Genomic DNA, 23483 nt, shown 5'->3' with positions numbered 1-23483 from the left:
TATTTTGCTTCATTTGCTGGAATAATTTACCAGAATGGTGTGATATGTCAAATCATAAACAAAACTAAAATTGCCTCCAATCTAGTGGGGCACAAGAAAACAAGATGTGCTTACTTTAGATGTGCAGGCCTTGCATTTCTCACAGTGTCTGTTTGCTGAGGATATATATCGCTGGCAAAGTGTACAGAACCTAGAGGAAAAGACTGGAATTTGTAAAAGTGCAATTTAAAAGCCAAGGAATATGCATTTGCGTTTCTAAATGGGAAACTGCTTCACCAACCTGAGAAAATTATAAAGATTGAATTACTTGATAACTACCAACCTATAAAGTGAGTCACGCAAAGATAGAAAACACTGTCTGAAGTAGATACAGTGTCATGACAGTCCCAAATTATATGCTGTTGTACTTTGTTAAAGATAATATATACACACACACGCTGCAAGGGGATTGGAGTACAGGAATAAAGAAGTCTTGCTACAATTGTACAGGGCTTTGATGAGACTACATCTAGAATACAGTGTGTAGTTTTGGTCTCCATATTTAAGAAAGGACATATTGGCATTGGAGGCAGTATTGCAAAGGTTCACTGAATCAATCACTGGGATGAGAGGATGAGTAAATTGGGCCTATGTTCTCTGCAGATCTGAAGCATTAGAGGTCACCTCATTGAAACAAACAAGATTCTGCAGGATCTTGACAAGATAGACATGAAGAGATTGTTTCTGCCCGTCAGATAATCTAAAATACAGAGAGGTGGCTTCAGGATAAAAGGCCGATCATTTAGGACTGAGTTTAGAAGAAATTACTTCATTCAAAAGGTTGTGAAACGTTGCAATTCTCTACCTCCTTGGGTTGTGGATGCTCCATGGTAGAATATATTTAAGGCTGAGAGAGACAGATCTTTGGTATGACAGGGAATCAAGGGATATGGGGAGTGGGCAGGAAAATGGATTTGGAGTTCAAGATGAGCATGATCATACTGAACGACAGAGCAGACTCGATGGGCCATGTGGTCTTCTCCTACTCCTAGTTCTTCTGTTCTTTAGAATGTCTTCCCCTCTGATTCTTGGTTTGTTTCCCAATGATATCAGTTCAGAGCAGGTCAAAGATGTGCAGGTTAGGTGGATTGATCATGCTAAACTGCCCCTTCTTGTACAAGAATGTGCAGATTAGGTTACGGGGATAGGGTGGGGTGGACAGGGGAGTGGACCTGGGTAGGGTGCTCTTTCGGAGGGTGGAGGCAGACTCGATGGGCCGAATGGCCTCCTTCTGCACTGCAGCACTCAAGGATTCTATGTTGAGGACATGTTGAGATTTTTCTGGGAGGTTGGGGAAGCTGCTGTCCTGATATTCATTACACTGAATGGAACTTAAAAACACATAGTTGCATTCCTTGATGACTTATTGGAAAAAAATTTGTGATGAGAACTATTTTACTCAGTTTGTCACTTTGATTCAGGATATTTCAAGTTAAAGGCATTTTATTAGAACACGGAAACATTTTCACCAGGTGACATGCTTATATAATGCATGAACTTACCTGTACCCTTCTTCTGCAGGCAAAATAATGTCTTTAGGAGGAAGATTGGTAAATATCCGCACAGGAGATTGTTTTCGACCAGTGTTTCCATGCTTGTATAATGCATGGTTATCATAATCCACCTGAAATCAAAATCATGATTATTGATTATCAGGTGCCATCTATTCTTTCAGTTGATCTGGCTCTAGATGTGTACTAGCTACAAACTATAAATCCCCCACTGGCAAATCTATAAATATATTATTTACAGATCACGGATTCCTTGAAACTAAATTCATGGCACATCATCTCATCTTTCAGCCTTGGTTCAGTTTAAACTTTGCTTTGTTGTAAAAAATAACTATATTCAAAATCTACATAAAGTAAATTCTAAGCAACAGTGGATTGTCTCACATTGCCAAAAAAGACTCTATTTGGCGTTTTTTTTTTTTAAAAACAGCAAGCTGACTCCTGCAAAAGAATGTTGACGGGAAACATTCTACCGTTTCCATCACATTTCTTCCTTATTTACAGCCAGGTACAAATGAATGCATCGACTTGGTTACTACCCGCTAGCCACGCAGTTGCTACCTCAGTTTTTAAACCAGAGGGAGACCTTCGCCTGCAAAAACACTTTGCTTTGATACCATCTGTATTCGGTCTCCAGTCCAGAATGAAAAGCTGCCCGCATGTAGCACTCTATGAAGTTAAATAATTAGTCAATTTTTCTGACGCCTGCTACAGCTTCCCCTGTTAAAAGCACACTAGTCTTTTAAAAGCTGCTCCTGTCTTGTAATCACCAGCATCAAGAGTGTGCCTCAGGGCAAATTTGCAAAATAATCTCTCGTAGCTATGTGGAAATTCCAGTTCTTCCCACGCACTCTAAAAGGCAACGTGTTATGTGGCCTAACCCGAGCTACCAGAATTAGAACAACAATTTAGCCTCAAACTCTGCACATGAAGAACGATCAAAAAACAATGGAGGGTGCAGTACAGAAAGTCAATATTTTCAGGGGAGAAAAGGCCAAAAGACAATTAGCATGAAAAATCCATTTCTGCTACATTAAACTTCGTGAGAGAGCCGCAGCACAAAACTGCTGTGAATTCAGCAACATCTGGGAATTTCCCTTGAAAGGGCCAAATTTACAGTTGATAACATCAGCCCCATTTCTAGGAGCTGAATAAAAACAGGTGTTCATAGCACAGGTACCACACAGGGGTGCTAGCCAATCTGGCAATATTTTTGGAACTGATTATAGGAAGAGTTAAAAACTTTACCATGAAGCAATAGGCTGCTAACGCCCTACCAGCCTGAGGCAAACATTATTTAAACCACATTATAACATTATCTGACTTGATTACAATTTTCCAAGAGTGCCTATCTCCCAATCCCAATGAGGAGAGCAGCAGACGGCAGTGAGATTTCAAGTGGTTGAAGGCCCATCAGGAAAAGGTCCCGGGCCCAAAAGCTGATGATGGAAGGTAAACAGTCATCATTTGACAAATGCTGAGAGTGGAAGCAGCAGAGTTTCCTTGTGAGATCCCAAAGCAGTATTACTGATCCTCCTGGCCCACAAAGGAACCATTAAAGATTTACATAAATTTACTTTGTTTGGCATCTTCTGGCACTGAGTCATTCTGAAATCAGTCTACACAGTTGCAAATAGTTGTGCATGCCGCTTCACAGGTTGCAGTTAAAATGGCAGGGCAAGAATGCAGGGTGAACAGACTCTGCACCATGCTGCTCAAAAAGACCCTGGTGCATCCAACATTTACATGAGAAACTCATATAAATTTGCAAAATTGAACAAGGGCTGGTCACACGTTCATTAACATATTATTATAAACATTGCATGGGCAGCACGGTGGCACTGTTGCATCACAGCGTTAGGGTCCTGGGTTTGATTCCCGGCTTGGGTCATTGTCTGTGCGGAGTCTGTATGTTCGCCCCGCGTCTGCGTGGGTTTCCTCCGGGTGCTCCGGTGTCCTCCCACAAGTCCCGAAAGACGTGCTTGTTAGGTGAATTGGACATTCTGAATTCTCCCTCAGTGTATCCGAACAGGCGCTGGAGTGTGGCACTGAAGGGATTTCAACAGTAACTTCATTGCAGTGTTAATGTAAGCCTACTTGGGACAATAATAAAGATTATTGAAGATTATTATGACTGGATGCCCCAAAACTATCCTTGTAAAATTTGGTACGTGTGGACAAAATATCCTAGGCTAGAATTTATAAACCTTGCTTGATTGATGCATACAAATTGGGGTTTGAAAGAGTTCTTGAAGAGGTACTTTCTCAGTGCAGAGCGGGGACAGTGCAAGTCCAGCTCTGAAATACAAAACATGTGTCAAAACAGTTCTCTTTCACAGCTTGGAATTCCAGGCTTGCAATGGGAGCACTTCCTCTCACTACCCCCACAATACCCTCTCCAACCGTCAAGAGCATAACCAAGGGCTAATCTATGTGGTCGTTCTGAAGTAAAAGGGTAAGAAATGTAGGGAGGTAAACACTGCTCTATTCCTCAGTCCGATTGCCCAATGAGATATAAACATAGTAGCATCAGACTGAACTGCATATCATGTGGGTCTCCGTTTGATGACCATTCACAATAATCAGACTATTGCACTGGGGCAGCATTTGACAGTTTCCGTTCCTGGCTGTTTAATGGTCCCGCAAATGAACTTCAAGCTCCCCTGTTCAGGAAGAACCATCGGTTTTCCCACCGAAAAGACAAATAAGCTCAGCCCATCTCGGGCTACATGTTTACTCATCTCCACCTCAGCTTATTTGAACTATATCAAAAAATACCACTTGCTGAGTAACATGTTGCAATTTGTGTGCTGATCTAACTTTAAACTTGGATTGAATCACAATGAAGCATAACATTTGCAGACAGTGGGATCGCCAAATATACAGAGAAGCTGCTCACCTGGTAATCCAGCATGCTCAAAGATGGGAAACATCGCAGAATGCGAGGTTCAAAAAAGTATGGGAAAATCCAAAATATTGGCAACTCCGCATGATCAACTGAATGAAAACAAAACATAATGAGAAGGTATTAAAGTGCCAACTTCCTCAGAATGAGAACGAAATAAGAACTGCCATTTACATACATCTCTGCAAGTTCTTCCCCTATTTAAAAAAAAATCTGAACAAATAAAACAAAAGTCGAACCAGAAATTATAGCAGTTGCCATGCATTCTCTGAGCTGTAAAAGAGTAAATTATGAAGAAAGGCGACATTCCTTAAATATAGGGGATTGAGCGGCAATTTGAGAGAGGCTAAAGTATTAAGAGGATTTATCTTTTGAAGGGTAAAAAGCCAGGCAGGAGAAGAGGAGAATTTATTTTTTGAAGGTATGATTTGGAATGCATTGCCTGTGAGGGTGGCAGAAGCAGATTCAACAGTAACTTTCAAAAGGCAACTGCATCAATGCTTGGAAAAGAAAAATCGTCAGGACACTGGGGAAAACAAGAGAGTGGGACTAATTCATAATTCTTTCACTATCTATCCACATAAACCCATACCAGGGTAATGGTTTGAAACAGGTAGCATTGCCGTGACCATCTCTACATAGGAATCAAGGCATTCCGATTAGCTCAGGTTGTACTAAACTACCTGGAACCCACTACAGATCCTCAAACCAGGCCCTCTTTAAAAACACTCACATTTCAGTGTAAAAACGTTAATTTACCTGCTTTTAACCTTTTTACACTGAAATTGTAATTTATTCTGATCCCAGAAGGCAGGCACTCGGCTGCCTGCACCCATCATTTAAGGTGCTATATCCTATTGTCTCATTGGGTGGCAGACTCACAGACACATAAGAAAAACTATGTTAACAAGTCTACCATCAAGATGAAGGAAGCAAGACTGAGAAATGTAAATGGCTGACAGTGCGGCTCATGGCTTCCAAAATCAGATCAGAGCAAAAGCAATGTCAGTCAACAAACCAACTAACTGACCTGAATCAACAACCAGATAGAGGCCCTTTCAGATCAGTATAAATTGGCAGTTATTTTCCTCTTCAATCATCATCTCTCCTACCCAATAATATCCCCAATACTCATTAGCTCATTCATTTTTGCCATAGCTGCATTAGATTTCAAAACGGGGGCGCAATCTACCGGCCGCATTGTACACGAACAGGAGCACGACATGGCCAATAGATGAAGAGGCCTCCCCCACGGGCTTCCCAACAGCCAGTATGACTTGTGAGATCTACCCAGAGGTAGATCTTGAGGCATTGTGATCAGGATCTCACCCACAATGGGTGGGACTAAGCCACGTAAGCCTAAGTAGGTTTGAAAACCGCTTAGGCATGCTGACCCGGGATCTATCGGACTCCCGGCATCTACTGGCCTCCTTAGGGAGACTCCAGCTGGACGCCGTTCAGTACTGGTTCACACAAATGTGGACCAGGTGGAATGGCACCCAGGGGCTCTCCCGGGCCATCGGAGTCCCCTGGGTGGTCAAAAGCAGGGCAGGGTGGGCATCTTGGCACTGCCGCCACCAACCTGGCATTGCAGCCAGCAGTAGAATTCAGGTTGTCTGGATGGCACGTCCAAGGGTCAGGGCCTGAGGTGGAGCCATGCCCATGAAAGGAGGGTGGAGATATGAAGCATGGAGGGGTGGGGGGTGAAGGGTGGGGTCCCGAGAGGGGTAGGGGCCCCAAAAGGGACGCGGGAAGGCCTAAAAAAAGGGGGAGTCCTCAGCGCACCCATAGCGGGGTGTCATCACTTGGAGAGTGTGGCAGTAATGCCATTGTGTGTGGGGGGGGGGGGGGGGGGAAACATTGCCCGTGGGTGGGAGTGTGGGGGACTCTCAAGCCCACTTAGCGATCAGGGCACGCTTTCAAAATGGTGGCCTGATCTTGGAGTAGCCAGTCTGGCCAGTGAGTTCAGCTCCCCAGTGATGAAAATAATTCCTAGTGTGGGCTAGCCCAGCAAAAAATTCCCCAGGACCTAAAAAAGTGACTAAGTATGGTTAGATAGCGGTTGGAAACTCGGTGACAGAGCCGGGGAGAAACCTCCAGCAAAACCAGCCAGAAATGACACTTCAAAACGTTTCCATTAGATCGTGCCCTACAACTCAAGAACATTAATATTACTTGTGTATTTTGCTTCCATGCCCAAAGATATTTTAAAAATTGCATCCAGAGACCTTTTGATGTACAAATCAGGTTCACACCTTAGCTTAAGCTATTGGGGAGGGTTTATAGTAAGTTGACAGGGGTCTGGGAACAAGGAGGCAATCTCAGAGAGAACTATCAAGTTGCACAGAATACTGGGAGAGAAAGATAGCTCCAGAGTAGGGAATACTAAATTATTAAATGGATTCAGAGTAAGGGAGAAAGTAATACAATCTAATTAAGGGTTACAGTGCATGTATATGAATGCACAGCGTGTGGCAAGATTGATCAGTTACAGGCACAGATTGCCATGCGAAAACATGTTGTGGTTATAATAAAGACTTGATTCAAAGGAGGGCAGGACTGGGCGTTAAATATTCCTGCATACAAGGTGTTCAGTAAAGATAGAAAGGGAAGGGGAGGGGTAGTGGTATTGATTAAGAGTATTGCACTGCTAGAGAAAGAGGATGTCCTACAGGGGTGAAGGACAGAATCCATTTGACTAGAGCTAAGGAATATAAAAGGTGCAATTACATTGCTTGCAGCCTATAGGCTACCAACTGGTGGGAAAGATGTAGAGGAACAAATCTGCAAGGAAATTTCACAGCGGTGAAAACATTATGGAGTAGTGATAATGGGGGAATATAAACTGGGATGGTAGTAGTGTAAAAGGAACAAAGGGGCAAGCATTCCTAGAGTGTGTTCAGGAGAATTTTCTTCAGTAGTATGTTTCCAGTCAATGAGAAAGGAACCACAGCTTGACATGGTTCTTGGGAATAAGGTGGGCCAAGTGGATCAAGTGTGAGCTGGGAATATTTAGGGGACAAGGATCATTGTATCTTTAGCTTGGTTATGGAAAAGGACAAAGAACAATTCAGAGTAAGAATAATTAGCTGCAGTTGGCCTTCTCACAATTAGGTGAGAATGGATTTGGGCAAAATAAATGGGAATCAGTTGGTAGGAAAAAGGTGAACAATGGGCTACCTTCAAAGAGGATCTAGATCAGGCACAGTCAAGGTATATTCCCACAAAGGGGAAAGGAAAGGCAAACAAACCATTGCTGAATGACAAAAGAGGTAGAAATTAACATAAAGAAAAGTATGCTTATGACAGATGTCCGGGGATAGTACAGTGAAGAACCAGGTTGCATATCGAACGTTCAAAGAGGCAGTGAAAAATAAAAGAGAGAACATGAGAAGAGACTGGCAGCTAATATAAAAGGGAATCATGGGTACATAAGTAGTAAAAGGGTCTACGACGCTTAGCACCCGTGTTCGATCCCGGCCCCGGATCACTATCTGTGTGGAGTTTGCACATTCTCCCAGAGTCTGCGTGGGTCTCACCCCCACAACCCAAAAGATGTGCAGGTTTGGTGGATTGGCCACGCTAAATTGCCCCTTAATTGGAAAAAAAATAATTGGGTACTCTAAATTTTAAATAAATAAATAGTAAAAGGGTGATAAAAGGAGTGGGGCCAATTAGAAACTAAAAGAAAGGAATTTAAATGAATAAGTTGCATCTGTCTACTAAGGAAGAAGCTGCTCCCCAGGGCATGGCGAAAGAGGAGATACTTAAAACACTAGAAGGATTTAAAATTGATAAAGAGAAGATATTGGATCGGCTAACTAAGCTGGAGGTTGATAAGGCACCAGAAGCAGATGAGATGCATCCTAGGGTATTGACGGAAATACAAGTGAAAATTGTGGAGGCAATGGCAATAGTCTTCCTTAGACTCATGGCTGATACCAGAAACCCTACAGTGCAGGAGGCGGCTATTCGGCCCATTGATTAAACAGCGATCATCTGAAAGAGCTCTCTACCTATTATTTGGCAGCAAATGCAGAGAAGGTGCAAGACTGGAGCGGGGGGGGGGGGGGGGGGGGGGGGGGGGGGGGGGGTGACTTGGGGACTTCATGCACAAGGCGAGGGCTGATACAGTTGAAGGTAGTGTACAGGGCGCACCTACAAAATCTAAGATGAACCAGCTGTTTGAAGGGCTGGAGAATGTCTGTGAATGATATGGGAGCGCCCTGTGAACCACATGCATGTTTTGGTCCTGGCCAAAGCTAGATAAGGTTTTGGAGGACGGGGTTCAGCACCATTTTGTGGGTTTTACATGTGGATGTGGAGCCCGGTCGCCTAGAAGCCATATCCAGAAATGACGGTCCTCCCGAGGTTTCTGTTTGTTTTTCAGTGCCTCCCTATCTTTATCCCAAGGGCCTTTTTTAAACATGGAAACAAGGTGATTTCTGGTTTTGTGGGCGGGTAAAACCCTGCAAGTGAAGAAAGTGTTGCTGGAGCGTGTCTGAGGGGAGGGTGGGGTTGGCGCTGCCGAACTTTAGCAACTATTACTGGGCAGCAAATATAGCCATGATTAGGAAGTGGGTAGTGGGGGGTCCCCGGTATGGGAGCGAGTAGAGGTGGCATCATGCAAGGATAAAGTTTGGGGGCATTGGTAACGGCACCTCTGCCGTTCTCACCGGCCCGGTACTGCACAAGCCCGGTGGTAGTGGCAGCCCTGAGAGTCTGGTGAGAGAGGCTGACGTCTTGGCCTTTGCCTCCTTGGTAGCCCGGAGACGGATACTGTTAGCGTGGAGGGACTCGAAGCCCCCGAATTCAGAGATCTGGCTTAGTGACATGGCTTGGTTTCTCAGACTTGAGAAAATAAAGTTCGCCCTAAGAGGGTCAAAGCTAGGGTTCGGCCGGAGGTGGCAGCCATTTGGCAACTTCTTTGGAGAAAACTAACTGGCAGCAGAGGTGGCGGGTGGGGAGTTAGATTATTGTTTCGAGGAGGTGGGACTTGTGAGGGAGGCGGTCTTTGCATTATGTTTATATTTGTATTTGTACTGTTTACTGGTATTAGTATAAAATTATAAATGCCTTAATAAAATGTTTTTTTTAAAAAAATAAGCCATATTCGGAGTGTCGGACTGACCAGAGCTGCAGGAGGGTGAGGGGCAGATATTTCAGCCTTCACCTCACTGATTGCTCGTAGGTGGATCTTGTTGGGGTGGAGGTCAGCTTCTCCACCCTGTGCTTCTGTGTGGCGGGGAACCTGGTTTCTAATCCTGGAAAAGGTGAAGTTTGCTCTGAGGGGGACAAGTAATGGGTTCGACAATTGTTGGAGTTTGTACATCATGCATTTTCGAGAGTTGGTTACCATTGACTGTTGAGGGTGGGGGGATGTTTGGGAGATTTTGTGGGGTTGTCTTATATTGTAAAATTGTTGGAAATTTGTTGAATCGGAATACTTTTTTTAAAAAAAACAATAATTTGGGACAAACCTATCGCTTGGACAAATGGGTGTTAATTAAGAAAAGCCAGCATGGATTTGTTAACAAAATATTGTTTTAACTAACTTGCCGGAGTTTTTCTGAAGAGGTGACAGAGTGTCGATGAGGGTAATGTTGTTGATGTGGTGGACATGGACTTCCAAAGGAATTTGGTAAAGTACCGTACAACAGACTTGTGAGAAAATTTAGAGTTCATGGAATAAAAGGGATAGTAGACATGTGAATACAATTTGGCTGAGTCAGGTAACAGAGTAGTGGTTATTGGATGTTTTTGGACTGAAGGAAGGTATGTAGTGGAGTTCCCCAGGTGTCGGGATCCTCATTCTTCTTGATATTATTAATGACCCAGATCTTGATGTAAAGGGCACAACCTGCCCTTACAGAAGTAAGTGATGCTTCAGTTGTATCGAGCCTTGTTCAGTTTTGGTCACTGCACTCAGGAAGTACATATTGTCCTTGGAAAGGGTACAGCGCATATAGAATGATACCAGGGCTTAGGGAATTAAGATCAACATGTTGAAAATGTGAAAATGATTTGATAGGGTAGATCTGCAGAGACTATTTCCTTTGATAGGGAATTAAGAACAAGGAAATAAAATCTTAAAGTAAAGCTAAGCCATCGAGGAGTGAAATTAAGAAGTACTTTCTCACACAAGCGGTGATAGAAATCTGGAATGCACTTCCCCATCAATGTAATGACAATTAGTTTCCAAGACTAAGTTAGACAGATATTGTGAGGTAAAAGTACCAAAGGATACAGTGTACAGGCAGATAATTGGAATTGAGATGAAGGACACCAAATAGGACATTCTTCTTTAATGTATCAATCAAATAATAAGTGTATTTCAGGAACTGTCTGGCCTACTCAAATTCCCAATGTTCCCAAATGCAAAATATGCCTACACCATACATGTGCGTACACATTGTACTGAGATTCCATACTTTCATTCCGTGAAGTCTTCCATACGCCAACAATCTTCTTGAAGCTGTGGGCAAGAGCCTCCACTAAGCCGCCAAACGGTGGGTCAGTCACCATGATAATAGGCTCTCCCTTGTCTTGGCACAAGAATGTTTGAAATGCTTCAGAGGCAGACTATGAAAAGTTAATAAAGTAAATCAGGGTACAGGCACATGTGCAATTTTCAAACAGGTTCGGACAGCTTTACTAACAACTACATTAAAAAAAAATGATAGATGAAACAAGTATTAACAACATTTGTACTTTGATATATAATTGCCCGAGGCTCAAACATCTTCAGTTGCTTCATCAATGACCTTCCTTCCATCATAAGGTCAGATGTAGGGATGTTCATCGATGTTTCCACAATGTTCAGCACCATTCAAGACGCCGCAGATACTGAAGCAATTCATGTCCAAATGCAGAAAGACCTGGACAATATCCAGGTTTGGGCTAACAAGTGGAAAGTAACATTCATTCCACACAAGTGCCAGGCATGGCCATTTCCAATAAGAGACTATCAAACCATCGCCCATGATATTCAAAGGCATTACCAACACTGAATCACCCACTATCAACAGCCTGGAGGGGTTACCATTGACCAGAAACTGAACAGGACCAACCATACAAATACTGTGGCTGCAAGAGCAGGTCAGAGGCTGGGAATCCTGCAGCAAGTAACTCACCCCTGACTCCCCAAAGCCTGTCCAGCATTTACAAGGCACAAGTTAGGAGTGCAGCTCCAACAACACTCAAGAAGCTCAACACCATCCAGGTCAAAGCAGCCTACTTGATTGGAACCCCTTCAACAAACATTCACTTCCCGTACCAGCCTTCCCGAACATGCGCCGGAATGTGGCGACCAGGGGCTTTTCACAGTAACTTCATTGAAGCCTACTTGTGACAATAAGCGATTATTATTATTCCTCCCCACTGACGCACAGTAGCAGCTGTGTGCACCACCGACAAGATGCACCGTAGGTAGCGACTGACAAAGACTCAGGAAACGGCACCTTCCAAAACCATAACTGCTACCATTCAGAAGACACATGGGAACACCACCATCTGGGTTTCCCCTCCAAGCCATCCCGACTTGGAAATATATCGCCATTCGTTCACTGTCGTTGGGTCAAAATCCTGGATCTCCCTCCCTAACGGCACCGTGGATGTACCTACACAGCAGTTTAAGGCGGGAGCTCATCACCACCTTCTCAAGGGCAATTAGGGATGGGCAATAAATGCTGATCTAGCTAGCAACGCCCACATCCCATAATGAATAAAAAAGTTATAATATTATGACGACTGCTTTGCCTTTTAACTGTGTAACACCATTAATACATTATAAAATATTTAATGGGAATAAAATATTTCCTCACGTAGAATGATAATTGTAGATGTTGAAAAGATCCAGATGAAGTGCATTTATTTTTGGAAACAATGGAGTGATGAAGATAATATGGTGCAATGTGCAAATTAAATCACTGCATAAAAGATACTCTAATCTTTGGCTTTGCTCACAAGCAGTTATTTTCAAATTTGTTCCTGGACATGGCTCAGAGGGAGCACCATGAAATAATTAACAATAATGATTGTACACACTGTCTCACTGTAATTCAATTCACTTCCAGCTGAACGAAGCTGCTTTAATTCCTCCCTCCTATTTAGAGATGGAAGCAGATGGCAATATCATAACAATGCAGTGGTGACGTGATACAAGACGAGCTCGATCAACACACTGCTTTATTGCCATCTGTTCAAGCCTCATGAGTCTCTGCATTTGGACCCAACTGTGTGACGGGAGAGAGAAAAGCGAGAAAGGAATCAGCATGGTCCTGAGGAATAAGTCAGGAACTGTACGTGACTTCAATTACGTGAAAAGTCCAGAGAAACTGGGATTGCTCGCCTTAGAACAGAGAAGGTTCAGGGGAAATCTAAAGTCATTAAGGATTTGAGAGAGTAAATAGGAAGAAACTGTTTCTACCAGTGTGGAGGGGGAAAAGGGGGGGGGGGGTCAGAAATCAGAGGACAAAGATATAAAGTAATTCATCAAGAACCAGGATGAGACAAGGAGAATCGATTCTTTTCTAAATATGATTTGCAGCAATATTATTAAAAACCTTAGTTTAAAATACATATAAGGCAGCGTGTCTACTAAAGACGTAATTAAGATGTCATAAAAGGTGAGGTAATTGTTGATTATAACTATTTATTTGTTTATAGAGGTGGCTAATGGAACATTGTTTTTTAAAAAATATGTTTATTCAAAGTTTTTCAATAATTTTTACAGAACACTCCAAAAAGGAATGAAAATATATAAAATAAAAATAAAAAGGGCAATACGCCAACAAAGCAATTTAATCCTCTAACCCTAAAACGATTTAACAAATTAAGAACAAAATGGGGCAAACACCCCTTACATAAACCAAACAAGAAAACCCGCCCCCCCCCCCCCCCCCGGGTTGCTGCTGCTATTGACCTCCACCTAACGTTCCGCGACAAAGTCCAGGAACGGTTGCCACCGCCTGGAAAACCCCTGCATAGACCCTCGCAAGGCAAACTTTACCTTCTCCAACCTGAGAAATCCCACCATGTCATTGATCCAAGCCTCCATGCTTGGGGCTTCGTGTTCTTCCACATTAGTAAGATCCTTCTCCGGGCTACCAAAGAGGCAAAGGCCAGAACTCCGGCTTCTTTCGGCTCCTGCACTCCTGGCTCATCTGACACCCCAAATATTGCTATCCCCAACTCGGTTTTACCCGAGTATCCAAGACCTTGGACATAGCCTTTGCGAAGCCCCTCCAAAACCCCGCAAGCGCCGGACATGCCCAGAACATATGGGCGTGGTTTGCTGGGCTCCCCGAACACCTCACGCACCTGTCCTCTACCCCAAAAAACGTACACATCCTCACCCCTGTCATATGCGCCCTGTGCACCACTTTAAACTGGATCAGGCTGAGCCTGGCACCAGATGAGGACGAATTAACCCTGCTCAGGGCGTCAGCCCACAGGCCCTCATCCAGCACCTCACCCAGCTCCTCCTCCCACTTGCCCTTCAGCTCCTCCACCAAGGCTTCCTCCGCCTCCTGCAGCTCCTTGTATATCGCCAAGACCTTACCCTCTCCGACCCACACGCCCAAAATCACCCTGTCCTGTATCCTCCGGGCAGGCAGCAGCGGGAATTCCCCCACCTGCCTCCTCACAAACGCCCTAACCTGCATATACCTGAAGGCATTTCCCGGGGGTACCCAAATTTCTCCACCAGCGCCCTCAGACTGGCAAAAGTCCCATCAATGAATCAGTCCCCCGTCCTTTTAATTCCCGCCCGATGCCAACTTAGGAATCCGCCATCGATCCTGCCCGTGCAAACCTATGGTTGTTCCATATCGGGGGACCAGATTGAGACCCCCACCTCCCCCCTGTGCCGTCTCCACTGCCCCCAGATCCTCAATGTCGCCGCCACCACCGGGCTCGTAGTGTACCACGTCAGCGGTAGCGGCAACGGTGCCGTCACCAGTGCCCCCAGGCTAGTACCTACACATGACGCCGCCTCTAGCCTTTTCCACGCCGCCCCCTCTCCCCCCATTACCCATTTCCGAATCATTGCCACATTAGCTGCCCAGTAATAGCTACACAAATTCAGCAGCGCCAGCCCCCCCCCCCCCCCCCCCCCCCCGACTGCGCTCCAAGAACAGACGCTTAACCCTCGGGGTCGTACTTGCCCATACAAACCCCATAATGCTCTTGCTCACTCGCTTGAAAAAGGCCTTAGGGATGAGAATATGCAGGCACTGGAACAAGAACAAGAACATAGGGAGGACCGTCATCTTAATGGACTGCACCCTGCCCGCCAGAGAGAGTGGCAACACGTCCAATCTCCGAACGTCCTCCTCCATCTGATCCACCAACCGCGCCAAGTTGAGCTTATGCAGGACCCCCCAACTCTTGGCCACCTGGATACCCAAATACTGGAAACTCCTCTCCACCCCTCGCATGCACCACAAAGAGCTCGCTCTTCCCAACATTGAGCTTGTATCCCGAGAAGGCTCCAAACTCCCCAAGGGTCTGCATGACCTCTGCCATCCCCTCCACTGGATCCGCGACATACAAAAGCAGGTCATCCGCATATAATGAGACCGGATGCTCCTCCCCTCCCCGGACCAACCCCCTCCAGTTTCTAGACTCCCTTAGTGCCATGGCCAGTGGCTCAATTGCCAGGGCAAACAGCAGGGGGGACAGGGGGCACCCCTGTCTCGTCCCACGGTACAGTCTGAAGTACTCTGACCTCAGCCGCTTTGTCGATACGCTCGCCACCGGGGCCTGGTACAACAATTTGACCCACCCTATGAACCCCTCCCCGAACCCAAACCTGCCCAGCACTTCCCACAGGTACTCCCAGTCCACCCGATCAAAGGCCTTCTCCACGTCCATTGCCGCCACCACTTTCGCCTCCCCCCCCCCCTCCAAGGGCATCACATTCAGGAGCCTCCGCACATTTGCATTCAATTGCCTGCCCTTCACAAACCCCGTCTGGTCCTAGTGTATCACTCCCGGGACACAATCCTCAATCCTAGTGGCCAGGACCTTCGCCAGCAACTTAGCGGCCACATTGAGGAGCGAAATCGACGTACAAGAGCCACACTGCAGCAGGTCCTTGTCCCGCTTGAGGATAAGCGAGATCAGTGCCCGAGACATCGTCGGGGGAAGAATCCCTTCCTCCTTCGCCTCGTTGAAGGTTCTCACCAACAACGGACCCAACAGTTCCACAAACTTCCTATAGAATTCGACCGGGAACCCATCCGGCCCCGGGGCCTTGCCCGCCTGCATTCTCCACAACCCCTTAACCAGCTCCTCCATCCCAATCGGGGCCCCCAAACCTTTGACCTGTCCCCCCTCCACCTTCGGAAACCTCAATTGGTCCAGGAACCGCTGCATCCCCCCCCACCCCCCTCCCCTCCCCCTCCGGGGGTTCTGACTTGTACAGGTTCCTGTAGAAATCCCTAAAGACCTCATTTATTTTGGCTGGACTCCGCACCGTGTTCCCTTCTCTGTTCCTGATTCCTCCAATTTCCCAAGCCGCCTCCTTCCGACGTAGCTGACGCGCCAGCATCCGACTCGCCTTCTCCCCATACTCGTACGCTGCCCCCTGCACCTTCCTCCACTGGGCCTCAGCTTTCCCCGTAGTCAGCAAATCAAACTCCATTTGGAGGCTCCAGCACTCCTTCAGCAGCCCCTCTTCAGGGGATTCCGCGTACCTCCTATCCACCCTCAGTATCTCCCCCACCAATCTCTCCCTCTCCATCCTCTCCCTCTTCTCCCTGTGAGCCCTGATTGAAATTAGCTCTCCCCTCACCACCACCTTCAGCGCCTCCCAGACCACACTAACCGGTACCTCCCCATTATCATTGGCCTTTATGTACCTTTGAATGCACCCTCGGGCCTGCCCACAGACCGCCTCATCCGCCAGCAGTCCCACATCCATGCGCCACAGCGGGCGCTGGCCCCTCTCCTCCCCCAATTCCAGCTCCACCCAGTGCGGGGCGTGGTGCGAAATCGCTATGGCCGAGTATTCCGTCCCCTCCACTCTTGGGATCAATGCCCTACTCACCACGAAGAAGTCTATCCGTGAATAGGCCTTGTGCACATGGGAAAAGAAGGAGAACTCTCTCGCGCTGGCCTGGCAAACCTCCACGGGTCCACTCCCCCCATCTGATCCATAAACCCCCTCAGAACCTTGGCCGCAGCTGGCCTCTTGCCCGACCTAGATCGATCCAGTGCCGGGTCCAGTACCGTATTGAGGTCCCCCCGCATTATCAGGTTGCCTGCCTCCAGGTCCGGGATCCGGCCTAGCATGCGCTTCATGAACCCTGCATCGTCCCAATTCGGGGCATACACATTGACCAGTACCACCCGGGCCCCCTGTAGCCTGCCACTCACCATCACATAACGGCCCCCTTTATCCGCCACAATACACACTGCCTCGAAAATCACCCGCTTGCTACCAGGATTGTGGCCCTCCCCCCGATGTTCTTCGCATCCAGCCCAGAGTGAAAGACCTGCCCCACCCATCCCTTCCTCAGCTTGATCTGATCCGCCACCTTCAGGTGCGTCTCCTGCAACTTAGCGACATCTGCCTTCAGTCCCTTTAAGTGCGCAAGCAACCGGGCCCCCTTGACACCCCCCACCCCCCCGGCCAACTAGCCATCTCCTTTCTTAGGCCAACCACGTGCCCAAGCCTCCCGCACTCTCCAGCCCCAGACGGGGGCTCCCCGCTCCGACTCTCCCTCTTGCCTCCAGCTCCCCCTCAGTCAGTACAGCAGCAACCCTGACACCCCCCCCGGGCCAGGCAATTGCTTAGCCCCCCTGCTCCCCCCATTGCACTCCCGTAGGCCAGCTGACTCCTGCTGACCCCGGCTGCTCCCCCCACCTCTGCCGGCGATGCCCTGATTGAATTCCCCCTCAAAGTCGTGTCCCCCCCCTCCCCACTCCCCCTACAAACCAGTGCGAGCTCCCGTCCGGTACCAACCCCCGCTTCGGGCTACGCCCCCCTCCCCTTTTGCGCGGGAAAAAGCCCGCGTTCCCTGCCTGGGCTGGCCCCGCCCCTGTGGCACAGCTCCTTTCTCCTGCAGCCTCTCCCCGATCCCTAAAGGCCCAGGGCCTCCGGCCCCCACTCCCTCCTTCAAACGCTGGGAACAGCCCCTCCCAAATCAATACACATACCCAGAAAACACACACATCAAATCAAATCGCCCCTTCCCACTCCCCAGCATCCCCATAACCTGCCGCAAACCACTATTTTGAGGCCAGCTTTTCATTTTGAATGAAGGTCCACACTCGTCCGCGTATCAAAATAGTGGTGTCGGTCCTGATGCATGACCCACAGCCTCGCTGGCTGCAACAGCCCAACCTTCACCCCCTTTCGATGGAGAACCGCCTTGGCCCAGTTGAATCCTGCCCTCTTCTTGGCCAGCTCTGCACTCCAATCCTGGTAGATGCGGATTTCAGTGTTCTCCCACCTGCTACTCTGCTCCTTCTTCGCCCACCTCAGGATAGCCTTAGAATAAAAGGGAGTCACTTTAGAACAGAGATGAGGAGAAATTTCTTCAGCCAGAGAGTAGTGGGTCTGTGGAATTCATTGCCACAGAGGGCGGTGGAGGCCGGGACGTTGAGTGTCTTTAAGACAGAAGTTGATAAATTCTTGATTTCTCGAGGAATTAAGGGCTATGGAGAGGGAGAGCGGGTAAATGGAGTTGAAATCAGCCATGATTGAATGGTGGAGTGGACTCGATGGGCCGAATGGCTTTACTTCCGCTCCTATGTCTTATGGTCTTATGGACACACACCCTGTCGGTTAAACGGTGAAACCTCACCACCACAGCCCTTGGCGGCTCATTCGCCCTCGGCCTCCTTGCCAGGACTGAGTGTGCCCCATCCAGCTCCAGGGGCCTCGGGAAGGCTCCCGCGCCCATCAGCGTGCCCAGCATCGTAGCCAAGTACACCCCGACATCCGAATCCTCCACGCCTTCAGGGAGACCCAGAATCCGCAGATTCTTCCTCCTCGACCTGTTTTCCAGGTCCTTGAACTTTTCCTGCCATTTTCTGTGCAGCGCCTCGTGCGCCTCCACTTTCACCGCCAGGCCCAGGATCTGATCCTCGTTATCAGAGGCTTTCTGCTGCACCTCCTTAATCGCCGTCCCCTGCGCCCTCTGGGTCTCTACCAGCCTCTCGATCGACACCTTCATAGGGGCCAACATCTCCGCCTTCAACTCCGCAAAGCAGCTTTTCAGAAACTCCTGCTGCTCCCGAGATCACTGAGCCCACGCTGCTTGGTCTCCACCCGCCGCCATCTTGCTTTTCCGCACCCGCTCTCCTCTCTTTTCCAGTGCCGCCTTTTTGACCGTTCCGCTCCTTGTCCACTCCATACAGTGTTGGGGGAACCTCACTGCTGCCTTCCCGACCGGAATCGTCGTCCAAGTGCCGCTGGGGCTCCTTAAAAGGGCCCAAAAGCCAGTTCACAGTGGGAGCTGCCGAACGTGTGACCTACCCAGGCATAGCCGCAACCGGGAGCCCGGAACATTGTTTTGATTGCAGGAGATTCCCTGGGGGTGTTGATAATGTTGATAATTTAAAAGATGGTGTTTAGTCCGAGCTAAGCAGGGTATGGGACATCTTAGTGGGATACAGATGACTTAATTAATGGGCGGAACTAGGTCCATCAGTAGTTTTAGCAGTTTACCATAGGATTTTAGTCTGACAAAACCAAAGGATTTTCAGGTTGTTCCTGAAAGGGTCTCTCTCCCCAAAGGTCTGTACAGATAAGCAAGTAACCCTGGTTTCTAACTTTATTTATGAGCGGATTTTGTATTGTAGTTGGGTTGCTTAATTGGAATTAGTAACTTACTATTTAAGAACTGTTTAACTGTTAATTAGAAAGCTATTTCTTTGATGTTGGTGTGGCTAATTCTGTGTTTAAATAAAAATTTGTTTTGATATAAAAGATACCTATTGGTCAGAGCCATCACTCTTAATTTTAGAAATTTAAAAACTGTTTGGGATTCTCATCCGATATCCCCAAACTATTAAATAATGTAGCTGCAAGCTGGGAGAAAATGTCCTTTTAAATTTGTAGTGCATTAACAAATTAGTCATGTAATGCAGCAGAATAATAGAGGCATCATAACATTGAATTGAAGATGATGCAAAAAGTGGGGATGGGTAGGCAAGAAGAGATTGTTCGGAATAGAATAGCATGCTTTGGCAGGATAAAACGTACTGGTGCAATGTGAATTCTGATCATCCTAAGCAGTTAAATTGATTTGTGGTGAAAAATTATAAAGAATTATAAAGAATTTCAAACATGGACACAAGCATTTGATCCAATCAATCAATGTGGGTGTAATTCTGCTGGTCGAATTCCATGAGCCGACCCTATTCTCATATCTATTTATTTAGTTTTCCTTAAGGCAGCTATCTAACCTATTCTAGAATGGTCTTTCCTTCAATCACCAAATCCAGCTGTACATTCCACACCCCAAAGACATCGGAGCAAAGATATTTCTTCTGCACTTTGTCGTAAATATCTATTCCTGATAACTATTTGTATCAAACATCCTGTAATCTCAAATGAAAGCTACCCCATACTTTACAAAATTTCTCACATTTGCATGTACTCATACCAAGTAGAACGTGATAGGATCTGAACGTGATAGGTTTGCAGCGCCTTTCCTATGGTGCACATGGTACCCCAAACTCTTGCCTAATAAAATTTTAGAATATAGATTATTTTTTTCCCCAATTAAGGGGCAATTTAGCGTGGCCAATCCATCTACCCTGCACATTTTTGTGTTGTGGGGGTGAGACCAACGCAAACACAGGGAGAATGTGCAAACTCCACACGGACAGCAACCCCGGGCCGGGACCGAACCCGGGTACTCAGCGCCGTGAGGCAGCAGTGCTAACCACTGTGCCACCCGTGCCGTCTGTTTTATAGATTCAATGGCACATCTTCACTTTTTTTATTCTGTAGCTTTGACCATAAAATCCAAAGTCTTGCGAACCCGAACACCCAAATTCTCCGGTCCTCCACCATACAATTATTACATGTATACATCGAGAATTATTACATTTTGGTGTAAATAGTACCACCTCACAATTGACCTTCTAACCAGTTTTCATTCCAGTTTGCTACCCTCCCCGTAATTCCATAATTTGCAACCTTCTCCAGTTTTTTCCTGGTTGTGCCTCATCGACAGCTTTACAGAATACCTTGTACACCACATTCACTGCTATTCCTTCAAAACAGCATGATGTGGAGATGCCGGCGTTGGACAGTAAGAAGTCCAACAGGTTTGTTTCGATATCACTAGCTTTCGGAGCGCTGCTCCTTCCTCAGGTGAATGAAGAGGTATGTTCCAGAAACATATATATAGACAAATTCAAAGATGCCAGACAATGCTTGGAATACGAGCATTAGCAGGTGATTAAATCTTTACAGATCCAGAGGTGGGGGTAACCCCAGGTTAAAGAGGCGTGAATTGTGTCAAGCCAGGACAGTTGGTAGGATTTTGCAGGCCAGATGGTGGGGGATGAATGTAATGCGACATGAATCCCAGGTCCCGGTTGAGGCCGCACTCATGGGTGCGGAACTTGGCCAGAAGTTTCTGCTCGGCGATTCTGCGTTGTCGCGCGTCCTGAAGGCCGCCTTGGAGAACGCTTACCCGGAGATCATCTTAAAACCCATCGTACAAGGTACGCCCAGCTTCTGTCGCGACACGACGGACTTCCTACAGAAACTCAGCACCCATGGACCAGTTGAACCAGGAACATTTCTCGTCACAATGGACGTCTCGGCACTCTATACCAGCATCCCCCATGACGACGGCATTGCTGCAACAGCCTCAGTACTCAACACCGACAACTGCCAATCTCCAGACGCAATTCTGCAACTCATTTGCTTCATTCTGGATCACAACATCTTCACCTTCGACAACAAGTTCTTCATCCAGACGCACGGAACAGCCATGGGGACTAAATTCGCGCCCCAATATCTTCATGCACAAGTTTGAACAAGACCTACTCACCGCACAGGACCTTCAACCGACATTATACACTAGATACATCGATGGCATTTTTTTCCTTTGGACCCACGGCGAAGAATCACTGAAACGACTACACAATGACATCAATAAGTTCCATCCAAACATCAAACTCACCATGGACTACTCTCCAAAATCAGTTGCATTCTTGGACACACTTTTCTCCATCAAGGACAGTCACCTCAGCACTTTGCTTTACCCCAAGCCCACGGATAACCTCACGATGCTCCACTTCTCCAGCTTCCACCCTAAACACATTAAAGAAGCCATCCCCTATGGACAAGCTATCCGTATACACAGGATCTGCTCAGACGAGGAGGAGCGTAACAGACATCTACAGACGTTGAAAGATGCCCTCGTACGAACGGGATATGGCGCTCGACTCGTCAATCGACAGTTCCAACGCGCCACAGCAAAAAACCGCACCAACCTCCTCAGAAGACAAACATGGGACACAACCGACAGAATACCCTTCATCGTCCAGTACTTTCCCGGACCAGAGAAACTACGACACCTTCTTCACAGCCTTCAACACGTCATCGATGAAGATGAACATCTTGCCAAGGTCATCCCCACACCCCCACTACTTGCCTTCAAACAACCGCGCAACCTCAAACAAACCATTGTTTGCAGCAAACTACCCAGCCTTCAGAACAGTGACCACAACACCACACAACCCTGCCATGGCAATCTCTGCAAGACGTGCCAGATCATCGACATGGATACCACTATCACACGTGAGAACACCACCCACCAGGTACATACTCGTGCGACTCGGCCAATGTTGTCTACCTCATACGCTGTGGGAAAGGATGTCCCGAAGCATGGTACATTGATGAGACAATGCAGACGCTGTAACAACGAATGAATGGACATCGCGCGACAATCACCAGGCAGGAATGTTCCCTTCCAGTCGGGGAACACTTCAGCAGTCAAGGGCATTCAGCCTCTGATCTCCGGGTAAGCGTTCTCCAAGGTGGCCTTCAGGACGCGCGACAACACAGAATCGTCGAGCAGAAACTTATAGCCAAGTTCCGCACACATGAGTGTGGCCTCAACCGGGACCTGGGATTCATGTCGCATTACATTCATCCCCCACCATCTGGCCTGCAAAATCCTACCAACTGTCCTGGCTTGACACAATTCACTTCTCTTTAACCTGGGGTTATCCCCATCTCTGAATCTGTAAAGATTTAATCACCTGCTAATGCTCGTCTTCCAAGCATTGTCTGGCATCTTTGAATCTGTCTATATATATGTTTCTGGAACATACCACTTCATTCACCTGAGGAAGGAGCAGCGCTCCGAAAGCTAGTGATATCGAAACAAACCTGTTGTACTTTAACCTGGTGTTGTAAGACTTCTTACTGTGTTCAAAACAGCATGCAGCAAGTTAATGGATTACAGCGGTTTGAATGTGGCTTTTCACCAGGAATTAATGGCAAATGACATGAAACATCAACTGCTTCTCTCTCCACAAATGCTCTCAGATAAGCAATAAATACAGACCTTCCTAGTGGCACCTATAATCCTAGCATAACTTTTAAAAAACATTTTACTGCATCAGATTTGCTGTTGCTCAAGAGTGGACATTTTCACTGCCTCTGGGATTTTAATACAAAACTGTGGTTACCAGCAGCAAATTGCACTATGTGTTACAAGAATACACATTTACAGGATTCGTCACAAGGTGCAACAGTGCACCAAATCACACCCAATTATGAGGTACAATAAATACAAAAAAAAATAAGGTGACTCACGTCATAAAAGCGAAATTAAAACTGAAATACCACAGTCAATAAAAAAGTCCATTATGATTCTTCATCACCAACATCAAGCCTATTCTGTCCTGGCAGCATGTTAAGTGTTGTCAGGAGGCAAAAATCAGACAATGTTGCTCGTTTTGCAATGCCGATGGTAAAGAACCAAATAAAACAATTGCAATCCCGATTGCAAAGGACCTAATAAACAATCAGAGTTTTAGTAGAC

At 46.8% G+C, this 23483-nt stretch overlaps 1 protein-coding gene across 1 annotated transcript in view; it reads right to left on the bottom strand.

Moving 5' to 3' along the window:
• The window catches only part of zcchc4 (zinc finger, CCHC domain containing 4), a 113035-nt gene that overhangs the window by 20472 nt on the left and 69080 nt on the right, over window positions 1–23483 (bottom strand). The window contains exons 7-10 of the mRNA XM_072496515.1: window positions 10887–11037; window positions 4450–4547; window positions 1542–1663; window positions 115–190 (exon numbers count right to left, since the gene is read on the bottom strand). Coding sequence (XP_072352616.1) covers window positions 115–190; window positions 1542–1663; window positions 4450–4547; window positions 10887–11037 — 447 coding nt within the window. The remainder of the gene's footprint in view (window positions 1–114; window positions 191–1541; window positions 1664–4449; window positions 4548–10886; window positions 11038–23483) is intronic.

The sequence above is a fragment of the Scyliorhinus torazame genome, chromosome 3 (assembly GCF_047496885.1).
Source record: "Scyliorhinus torazame isolate Kashiwa2021f chromosome 3, sScyTor2.1, whole genome shotgun sequence".
In the NCBI taxonomy this organism is placed as follows: Eukaryota; Metazoa; Chordata; class Chondrichthyes; order Carcharhiniformes; family Scyliorhinidae; genus Scyliorhinus; species Scyliorhinus torazame.
Note: the sequence above shows the minus strand (reverse complement) of the source record. Positions and strands in the feature narration are given on the sequence as shown.